At 41.4% G+C, this 11554-nt stretch overlaps 1 protein-coding gene across 4 annotated transcripts in view; it reads right to left on the reverse strand.

The window, feature by feature from the left end:
• xrn2 (5'-3' exoribonuclease 2) overlaps positions 1–1605 on the reverse strand; it is a 98316-nt gene extending 96711 nt beyond the window's left edge. For 3 of the 4 annotated variants that reach the window (XM_073051368.1, XM_073051366.1, XM_073051365.1), the window contains exon 1: positions 1379–1604. In XM_073051368.1, the coding sequence (XP_072907469.1) occupies positions 1379–1453 (75 nt within the window). In that variant the 5' untranslated portion in view covers positions 1454–1604. Of the gene's footprint in view, positions 1–1378 lie in introns of all 4 variants that reach the window. The other variant, XM_073051364.1, reaches the window with a different exon arrangement.
• Positions 1606–11554: the final 9949 nt, after the last annotated feature.

Raw genomic sequence — 11554 nt, forward strand, 5'->3', positions numbered from 1 at the left:
TTTTACTTTTCTGTAAACCTGCCAGATGGAGTTTCAATTATTTCCTCGCCTAAAATTCACAGACTACACCAAATACACTACCTTCATCATCCTGTTACATTAACTCTTTAAAAAAAGCTTAAAACTAGTTAGACACTACCTTCCACTAAATTTATACCAAACTTCGATTTGCTTATGCTTCCCTAAATGTTGTTATTCATTATCCCACATTCTCCCCATTAAGTGCATAAAAAAACAAGGTGCACTGTGCACCTTAAAAGTCCTACCAAGAAAGTCAGAAAAATTATGCTAAGCTGATCACCTTTCACCAATTTTAATGCGAGCAATGTTTAAAAAATAAATGCAGCATTTTTGATGACCTGAGAATGTCTAAAAGGGCCTAAAACTTTGACAAGCTTCCACAGGTGCGCAGTGGAAACTAGCTGCATCACAGCCTGGTATGGAAACAATCATTGCCCTTGAATAGGAAAGCCTACAAAAAGTAGTGGATACAGCCCAGTCCATCATCACTGAGTACATCTAGAAGGAGCACTGTTGGAGGAAAGCAGCATCCATCATCAAAGACCCCCAACTATCCAGGCTATGCTCTATTCTCACTGTTGCCATCAGGAAAGAGGTACAAGAGCCTTAGAACTCACACCACTAGGTTCAGGAATAGTTATTACCTCTGAATCATCAGGCTTTTGAACCAGACAGAAAACTTCACTCACCCCAACCCTTGTATGTTCCCACAACCTCACTTTCAAAGACACTTCATCTCATATTCTTAATTATTTTATTTGGGTTTTTTTCTTTTTGTATTTGCACAGCTTGTTGTTTTTTGCACAACTTGTGATCATTGATTCTACTGTTTCTCTGTATTTACTGTGAATGTCCACAAGGAAATGAATCAAGGTGACATATGTACTTTGAACTTTGCAGAACAACAGGTACGAAGGTTGCCAGAGTTTCACTCAAAGGAGATAAATAAGCCACTGGAAAGGTGGAGGAAGCTACGTATTCGCGGCAGGCACAAAAGACCGGGGATCTCTAAGTTGGAATTGTATCTGCGGACTCAAACTATAAATCACCGAAGGGGTACTGATAACTGAAGGTAGTAAGGAAAAGTTTGGGGACCTCGGTGACAAAACGAAGGAGGAGTCCCAGTGGCTTTCCTACCACGTGACTTGAGCTTCCTCGATTTTATCGGCGACCACAAGACAATGGAAATAGCCCCCACCCCTGGAAATTGGTCCGTTTCCAACACAGAGCAACAACGCAGGTGGTCTCGGTGCGGAGTCAACAGCGCTGACTTCGAGGCTGGGGGAGGGAGGGAGCGGCAGAGTGGCTGGAGCTTGACATAGGCCTAGGCTAAGAAACAAGGCCTCACTACACGCACCTTCTCCTCAACGCAGTGCACCACGATGGACGGATACTTCCGACTGAGCCAGCGGAAAAACGCTGGGACTCCCATCTTCTTTCCCCCTCCCGATTTAAGTCAGGTCGCGGCCGCCGAACGCAGTAATGTTGGCCACAGATGGTGGGAGATATCGACAACCGAGACGCAAATCTCCGCCGCGGCTTCAGTCGACAAGAAACGCCAGGAACTCTGGGGCGGCTGGTCTCAACCAATGGAGAAGCGAGAAATTCGTGAGCAACCCAGCAACCGCAACTGGCCACATAGAGCGCTTTCCAGTGACGTCAGAAAGGTTTTGTCTCGTCAGCCATCTCTTAATGTGACGCCTGTGCAGCAAATACTGTATTTGATCGTACGAAATGGTGCTCGGTCCCATCTCACCATTCAGTAGGGTTAACTTTACATCAGTGCTACGTTCCTCTATTAATATATCTTGATTTCCTTAACATCTAAAAATACATATCGTTCACTGACCCGTAAAAGAAATTATTATGGACTGGAGGAAAGCGTAGGCCGGCTACTCGCCATTTCGGATCAATGACTGTGCAGTGGAGATAGCGAAGAGCACAACGTTCCTTGGTGTGCGCAAAACGGACGATCTTACCTGGATCCACACAACACTTTTTCATTAGTCAAGAAGGCACAGCACTGTCTGCACTTTCTGAGGAGATGGGGGCGTGTACGGCTCCATGTCCCAAATCTTTACGACCACCATCGAGAGTGACCTGTCCGGCTGCATCGGCGCGCAAGCTGCCAGGCATTGGGCCGGAAGACCCTACAGAGGATATTAAAAACTGGGGTCTCCCACTCCCCCCATTTGTGACATTTTACATGTGTTGTATACAAAAGGCCCGAAGCATTGTTCAGGATACACTCAACCCACAATCTTTGTCCCACTATGGTTGGGAAGGAGGTACAGGAGCATCAGGGCTAGGACTGCCAGACTGGATAAAAGCTTCGCCCCCCGTTTGTTAGACAAATGAATGCCCTGCCACCACCAGGACAGCTTATTGTTTAGAGTCATAGAACCATAGAAAAGTACAGCACAGAAATGAGTCATTCAGCCCATCTAGTCTGTGCTGAACCATCTGTTTATTGTTTAATATTCACCTGTGCTGTTCATTTAACATGCATTTTGAATTGTATATTATGAACTTATTTGTGGTAATATTATATCTCATGTACTGTGTGTGACATTTGTATTGTGGGTGCATGGTTTGGTTGAATATATGTATACAATGACAACAATGAACTTGAACATGAATTTACTCAGCATTGAGTCTCCACCGTTTTGGAGAGACAATTCCAAAGAATCAATGCTCTCAAGATGAAGGGATTTATTTTTGGTTCTGAAAACCCAACCCGCAAATTAGCTACTAATTCTTAGTTTTACATAGTCAGGCCAGGTGGGGAAGAATTTTATAGGTTTAAATGAGATAATATCTCACTCTTTTTCTCACTAACCAGAGTCCTATGTGATTACAGTGGTACATTAAAACAATATTAATTTAGGTCGTGCTGGAATAGCAAAATTCAATAGGTACATTTAATGTCAGGGAAATGTATTTTGAAATTCTTTTTCTTCGCAAGCATCCACAAAAACAGAGAAGTGCCTCAATGAATGAATGACAGTTAAATATTAGAACCCCAAAGCCCCCCCAATGCCTCCCCTCCCACGCACAAGTAGCAGCAAGGCAACGACCTACCCTCCCCCATCAGCAACAAAGCATCAGCACCCTCCGCTGAGCACTCAAGCATGCAGCAAAGCATCAATTAAGACACTGACTTGCAGTACTCCAAAGACTACTACTTCACCCAGTAATTCAACATACCACAGGCTCTCACTCCCCCTAATAAGGAGAAAAAAGAGGTGACCCTATTTCCAGTCTATTGGATGTTATTAATACTTCAAAGCACTTTTAATTCACTTCCTTTAGGTGTAACTCAATAGAACTTGCCAATGAACCCAACAAAGTTAGTGTGGGGAAACATGAACAAATAGTTTCAAGCCAGCATAGGAAGAAGAATAAGGTGACTTTCAGGGAAATATGGGAAACAGAACCATGCATGTTGATCAGGAGTGCAAAGATTTGGGCTCAGAGTGACACCAACAGCATTAGGAACTGGACCACGGTGTGTTAAAGGGAATGTTGGAATCGGCACCATGAAACATATAATTTCCAAGTCACCAGATGGCACGTTATCACAGCTTTACTGCAACGAGGTCATGTCCATCTAGCCTGGGGTATCCAGATATCCAGTTACACATTCTCAAAATGATTTAATTTGCCCCTAAGCAGCCATCTGTTAACACTCCTTCAACATGTGATAATTTTGATGGGGGGGGGGGGTTAAGCAGCTGTGTGATGACAGCATATGCAAGTAGTTCAGAAAGCATGTGCACACATCTGGATTACTAACATAGAGTGATTGTACATCAGCTGCACATTGAGAGAGTTTAGGCCCTTATTCTTGGAGCCATGATTACTTGCAAGTGACTGTAGCTGACAACTCTATAAAGGCAGTCCCTGGGTTATGAACGTCCAACTGATGGACGACCCTATAAATGAACAAGCTCCCATAATATTATTCAGTACAAAGTCTGATGGGCAAAGTGACCTTTTGGATGTCTGTAGAAACAGAGCTTGTTTATTACCCAGGGAAAAGTTGAATCCATGGGAATCCAATCAGAGCTGCACCTGCTCCTTTTGAATGGCGTCACCACAGGCACAACCCGTGTCAACACCACCCTAACTAGGTAATGAGAAATGTTAACAGGCACTACATCTCTCAAGACCACCCAGTGTTGCAGTAATATGTGTGGCTCGGCTGTCTGGGCCCACTTCCAAATGCACCGCCACTTCACCCCTCCTACCCGAATGCAAGCCGCGTTCCTGAATGCTAAAATTCTCCCATGATATGCCTTGAGAAAAGGTCAATCCAGGGTGCAGAATACACCTGGATTGAGGTTGGGTGAGGCTTGAACTATTTAGAAGGGACCTGAGGGGGATCTTCTTCACTCAGTGTGTGCGGAGTGTTTGGAACAGGTTTGATTACTTCATTTCAACCATAAGACACAGGAGCTGAATTAGGCCACTTGGTCCATCCGGTCTGCTCTGCCGTTCCATCATGGCTTCCTCTCAACCCCGTTCTCCTGCCTTCCAATTTAATTAATTTAACAGAAGTTTGGATAAGTGCTTGGAGTAGAGGGCTACAGTCCAAGTGCAGGTCCATGGGCCTATACAGAGTAACAGTTTGGCACAGACTTGATGGGAAGAAGGGCCTGTTTCTGTGCTGTAGTATTCTGTGATTCCATGTCTCTATGAGTGCCATCCATTTCCCTTCTGACAACCACAGCTATCGAGTGAATCACATGCTTTTACATTTGCTGATTTTAAGAATGCAGGAACTTGGCTTGCATGTAGATGGGAAGGTCTAAAACTAGTCATATGGCATTACATTTTGATCAGCCTAGGTGAATAACCGCAATGCAGTTTGGAGAAACAGCTTGCCAAGAGTGGAGAGAATGAACGTCCACTTAGGTAGACAGATTGCAAAACGAGCGGGCTGCTTTGTCCTGGATGATGTTGAGTTTCCTGTGTTGTTAGAACGATGCTTGTCCCGGCAAGCAAAGAGCATTTCATTATTTTCCTAACTAATGCTTTATAGATGTTGGTGTTAGGATGTTTCACATGAGTATACCTAAACTCAGTAGTTTCTGAATTCATATACCACTCCAAGAAATGTGAGCACAAAACCTGCCTAACACTGCTCCAGTACTTAGTGATGGTCCAATCTGCAGAAGGTGTCATCTTTCATATGAATTGTTGAAGTGGTGGTACTTTTTTTTTGGCAAGGATTGGCAGGTCAATACTCAGAGGGACACTCTTGGAATATAAAAGTCCTAAATTTCCTTAGGGGTCCATACTACAGTTATTATGACCACTGTTTGAATTGGGACTCTTCATTTATCCAGTGACAGAGTCCTCGTTACCTCCAGTTTCACTGAGAAATCTGAATGCTAAAGCTGGCCTTGGTTCAACAGCAACATTTGCTTCAATGAGTGAGATAGATCAGCTTCAGGTAAATTACATTTTTCATAAATTAATTGAGTAAACAGCAATGTCTTTACTTGTTAACTGTTTTTTAGTCTTAAATATTTTAACTCAGTGATCACTTTATTGGGTACACCTGTTTATTGATGCAAATATCAAATCAGCCAGTCATGCAACAGTAACTCAGTGTATTAAAACATGCACACACGGTAAAGAAGTTTAGTTGGCATACTGGCGGAGTGGAGGTCGGTGACGTTGGCTGTGAATGGCCCTGGGATGTTGGAAAATAGTGTAGGTTCAGTTGGTGGGGGGTGGGGGGGGGGGGGGGGAGAGGATCTGGAAAGGGAACCACAAATGGAGTGTTTGGGTAAGGACAGGTTGGCAGGAGAAATTTGGAAGAAAGTCAAATCCAGATCTGGAAAATGGAAAAAAGAAACATAATATTGGCATAATTTCAAGTAATAGTGAAGGGATGGATATTTTGGAAAAAAGGGAAGAAGACTTCAAGGTGTTATTTAAATTTGAAGTGGATCACCTGACCTCCATCAACCTGATTAAATTAACTACAGAGCTAAAAGCAGCCATAGGGAAAATAGAATGTACTTGTACTTTAAGAGGTGGGAAGGTGTTAATTGTGTGTAGGACTAAAAAGACATTATGTTGAAGACTTTACTTGGGAAAAAAAGTACCTATTTTGCCTAATGAAAATGTGTTAGGGATGTTGTATCAGGTGTTCCAGAGGAGATATTGATAGAAAAAGTTAAATATCATTTATTGGGAGGAAAGGTTAAGAGATTGCAAGTAGTCAGAAATGGGGAATGGGTGGATAGTTTATCTATATTGATATGTTTTGATGAAGTGAAGCTCCCTCATAGTTAGTTTGGGGTATGTTAGTTAAAATGTTTGAGCTTTTATTCCACCCACACTTAGATATTACAAATGTCAGGGGTTTGGGCATGTTGTGGGAAACTAAGATGTAGTAAGTGTGGTGGGGAACATAAATATGAAGATTGTGAAGGCGTTTAATTGTAATTGCAGAGGAGAACATAGTGCAGCTTATAGAGGATGTGAAGTGCTTAAGAAGGCAGCTGAATTTCAACAGGTTAAAGTACAGTTCGATGTGTCTTTTGCGGAGGCTGTGCAAAAAGTTAAACTGAGCTTTGATAGAATGTTACCAGTCAGAGAACAGAATGTGAAGTCAGAGGCTATATGTCAGCATCATACTTCTCTTACTAAAGATACTTCGCTAGTTAATAAAATGTGGTTTGTGATGTTTATAACGGATGTGGTGAATTGTACTGCTCAGACATCTAGTCGTACTGAGACAACTAAAATTATTGTGAAAGCTGCTAAAAAGCGTCTGGGTGTAACAGGTGTTAGATGGGAAGTTGTAAATGAAGCTCTGATGGATGGGGTATCTGTATTTCAGTCTCTTTGTGAAGGTACATAATGAGCATAAGAATATTGAAGTGGACTACCAGAAGCCCGATTTCTAATGGTCAAGACTTTAATAAGTTTGTTTCTGATTTATCAAATCTACCTGATGTTATATGTATTAGGAAGCCTGGTTGTTACCACACTTAAGCCTTTCTTTGCAGGGTTATGTTGTAATTAGGTGTGATAGATTAGTTGGTAGAGGGGGTGGTGTTGCAAGTTTTATAAGGAAAGGGACAGGACAGAGTTGTGGATGTAAATGAAGTATATGAGGCACTTGTAGTAGAAGTGTTTGATTCAACATTAAAGTGGTAAATTTTTATAACCCTTGTGGAAAGCTCTCGACTGATTTGCTGGAAAGCATATGTGGCTCTGGCTCACTAAGGGTTGTATGGTGCGGGGATTTAAATGCACATTGTTCACTGTGGGGTTGTTCGCAGAATGATGGGAATGGTTGATTGTAGAGGAATTTTCAGATATTTCTCATCTTGTGTGTCTTGATGATGGGAGGGGCTTGAGATTTAATGTTTATAATAGTCATGAAACTGCTATAGATTAACTTTAGTTTGGAACATTCTGGTTGGAATGAGTGAATGGAATGTCATGCCAGATGAAACAATGGGAAGTGATCATTTTCCTATATTTATAAGCTTGAATGTAGATTTATATAGGGACAGGAGGCCACTTTAAGGAGGTGAAATTTTGGGAAAGCAAATTGGGAGAGGCTTCAGGTTTTATCTGATGAACATCTATCAGGGATGAATGTTGATGATGTGGATTTCTGCAATGAAAGGTTGTCACATTATTCATCAAACTTCAGTGGAATTGATTCCTATTAAAAAGGGCATTAATAGGAGAAAGGCTGTACCATGGGGGAATGAGAAGAGTGCAGAGGCAATCAGGGAGAGAAATAATGTGTTTAGGAAAGTTGAGAAGGATCACTCTCCGAGTCACCTTATTAAGTATAAACAGGCACAGGTCGTGGTAAGGAAAGTAGTGAAGGTTGCAAAAAAGATTTGCTGGAGGTCATATTGTGATAGAATTGGAAGGGATATTAAACTTGAAGACGTTTGGGGAATGATTTTTTTTTTAAAAAAACTGGGGGGAGGGCTAATAACATTCCAGTATTGATTAAGGAACATAATACGATTGTTACTGAAACAGAGAAGGTTGAGTTACTGGCTCAGTCATTTGTTATAGTTCATAATCAAGATAATTTAAGTGAAAATGCTAAACAATGTAGGAATAAGGTTCTAAGTGAATACCCTGATGTGCTGGAAGCCAGCTGTAGCGGTGATAGCAGTGGTGATGTTTTCTTTGGCATTTAGGCTGTCTTCCCTCATAGAAAACAGCAGTAGTAGTGCCTATTCTACAACCTGGAAAACCTTGGTTGGATCTTTCTAGTTATAGACCAAAATCCTTAACATCCCACTTGTGTAAACTTATGGAATGTATGGTAATAGTGGTTGAATTATATTTTGGGGGAAAAAAGAGGTGATAGAGTGTTATATCAGAGTAAATTTTGGAATGGTAGAATGACATTGGATTCAGTTTTATGATATTGGGAAAGCTCAGGTAAATAAAGAAGCTGTAATAGCAGTATTTTTTTGATACTGAAAAGCACGTGATATATTATGGAGGGAGGGCCTTTTTATTAAAGCATGGAAATTAGAAGTAAGAGGGGGGCTATATAACTTTTTTGACGAAGTGTCTTGGCCCAAAACATCGACTGTACTTCTTCCTATAGATGCTGCCTGGCCTGCTGCGTTCCATCAGCATTTTGTGTGTGTTGCTTGAATTTCCAGCATCTGCAGATTTCCCCGTGTTTGTAATTTTTTTGATTTTTTTTTTTCCTCGGGACGGTCTATGCAGTTTAGGGTAGGCAAAGTAGATACAGACCACTATGAGGTGGAGAATGGGATCTCACAAGATGGTATTTGTAGCTGTTTATTGTTTAATAATATGATTATAATTTTTTTCTCAGAAATGGGTACTAGGGTGGATAAATTACTATATGCAGACGATAGATTAGAGGTAGAAATTTCAATTTATTTGGATATAGGATGCAATTAGTGATTAATCAGGTCAAACAGTTGACAAATAGATAGGGGTTTAAGCTTCGAGTAGCTAAAATGAAGTTGTATATTTTACAAAGAGGACCAATAGGCCTGCACATAATTTGAAATTATATGGTCAAACTCTTGAAGTGTCAGTGGTAAGATTTCTTGGCATGTGGCTCTATTATAAGCTGACACGGAAGCACCATATCAGTAACAATTGAGAAATGTAAAGGGGCATTAAGCATCCATGGGGTCTGTGGGTATTCTTGGGGTGCTACATGAAAATCTCTATTAACAATTTGTATAAGATCTGTACTTGATTGAGGCTGTGTGGCTTATGGATCAGCTTCATCTTCACATTTAAAATGTTCAGGTGTGATACAAGCACAGGCTTTAAGTTTGTTGTGGTGCAGTAAGGTTGTCTTCTGTTCTGGGTTTACTGGTTGAAATGGGACAACTACCCTTGCAGTTGTGGAGGTTGATGTTAACGTACTGGATTAATTTGAGGGGCCAGAGAAATGATCATCTTGTTAAAAATGTGTTGGAAGACTGTTGGGAACATCATAAGAAGAGTATTTTTAGTTTTGGATGTTTGGGTTCTTATTACGCTAGGAATACAGGTTTGCTAGATTATGCAGCATGTCCCACTGTAGCTTTATCGGTAACCCCACCGTGGTTTTATCCAATGACTTTAGTTGATTTTTTAGGTTGCGTGATTTAATGAAGTCCAAGGATTCTGATTTGCCCAAGAGTCTGTTGGTTCATCGGTATGTCAAGGAAAACTATTGTGATACGCTAACCATTTTTACTAATGGAAAGATAATTTAACAAGGGATGTCGGTGTGGCTGTTTTTGTGCCTGAATTACAGGGAGCAATAACGAAAAGTCTTGCTAACCATTTATCAGTATTGTTATGTACCCCTAGGGTTCATATCTTCTGTGGACAATCACTTTAAAATGTTGGGAGAATGAGACTGACTTTTGGATACTGTTTGAGCTGCTACAGAGAGAGAGAGAGAGAGAGGGAGGTGTCCAATGCAGTGAGGGAGAGAGAGACAGAAACTGCTTGAAAGATTGATGTTATGGTTTCTCTACAAGTTGTTTACCTTTCTACAAGTTGTTTACTTTCCACAAGGACACTTGCATGCTTGCAAAGTTCTTGCAGAGAGAGGAGGGTGGAGCAGGTTGATGGACAGCTGGTGTCCAACATGTGGAGATAAAAACCAAGTCCGCTGTTACACAAGACAGACACACGGTTTCGGACACTGGATGAGCTTGTTGTGCCCACAGGAAGGTGGGTTTTTGGAGGATCGATTCAGGAAAATAGATCAGTGGCTCTTGCAGTGCAGAAAAGGTGTGACCGGTGGGGAGTTATTTTTGTGTCCAACCCCGGCCTGGGTTGATAACTCTACCACAGGAGAACGGTCACCTTGATTATGGTCACAGTCGGTGACTTTAAAGGAAGAGAAGAGGAGAGAAGAAGGTTTGAAACAGAAGAAACCTAGTGACAAAGAGCTCACTGTTTGGACTCTCTTTTCTGTAGCCCATAGGGGTGAGTTTGAGTTCCATTCGAATACGAAGGTGTGACTGTCATGTAGTTAATCCACAGGAGTGGGGAAACCTTTGTGATTACCATTTGTGTGTTACCCTTGTTTGGGTGTGGTAGTTCACTGAAGAAAGGCACCCCTGTGGCAAATCACAGTAGGAGTCATTTCGTATGTCGTGGAACTGGATAAGTGGCACACACAGTTGTGTGTTTGAGGTAACCTTGTGGAATCTACCTGTGTGTGATAATCCTGGCCAGGGTTGGTAGTTTTACCACTTGAAGATGGTACCTCAATGATAAACTACTGTTGGTGATAATCCGTACGTGGATTCTGTTTGAGTATCCTGTGGCCACCACTTTGGGATGACTTGTAGCTGAATTTGGGTGTGGTACCACTTGTGTTGAAAGGATATTCGTTGAAGATCACTGCCGGTGATACTTCGTGTGTGGAGTGGAACAACTTTGGAGATAAAACCTACTGCTATTGTTGTTTTGGAATATCGACATAATTGCCTTCTCACAACATATGCCTTTGGATTACAAATCTCTCTCTCTCACCAACAACAGCAACCTCGTGCATTGAACTGAACTCTCCATCATCATCATAAGACTATCCATTCACCCGTAGGTTTGAAAGAGCCTAGTTTTGTTCCTATTTCCACACTTGTGTACATATATATCATTGCTAACCTGTTTAATATATTTGCATTTATAGTACAGTATTGAGTAGCTATTGAAAAACACTACTAGTTAATAGCAATACCAGACTCCAATGTGTTTTCCATTTCTGCTTTAACCCATCTTTAACCCGTCACTGGGTACGTGACAGTATGTACAGCAGAACTGGTTCCCCTCATTCTGGGCTTGCAGTGGGTGGAGGAAATCTGACCTTGCAAAGTTATAATTTGTTCAGATTCTTTTTCGGTTTTGACTAGTCTTAAAACAAGTCATTCTAGCAATAGGTCAGATCTACTGCTGGAAGCTCTTCAAACTTTATTTCATATTCATAGTATTAGTCTACTTGTCTGCTTCTTATGGGTCCCCACACATAGAGGTGTTGAGG

The sequence above is a fragment of the Hemitrygon akajei genome, chromosome 7, assembly GCF_048418815.1.
Source record: "Hemitrygon akajei chromosome 7, sHemAka1.3, whole genome shotgun sequence".
Classification (NCBI taxonomy): domain Eukaryota; kingdom Metazoa; phylum Chordata; class Chondrichthyes; order Myliobatiformes; family Dasyatidae; genus Hemitrygon; species Hemitrygon akajei.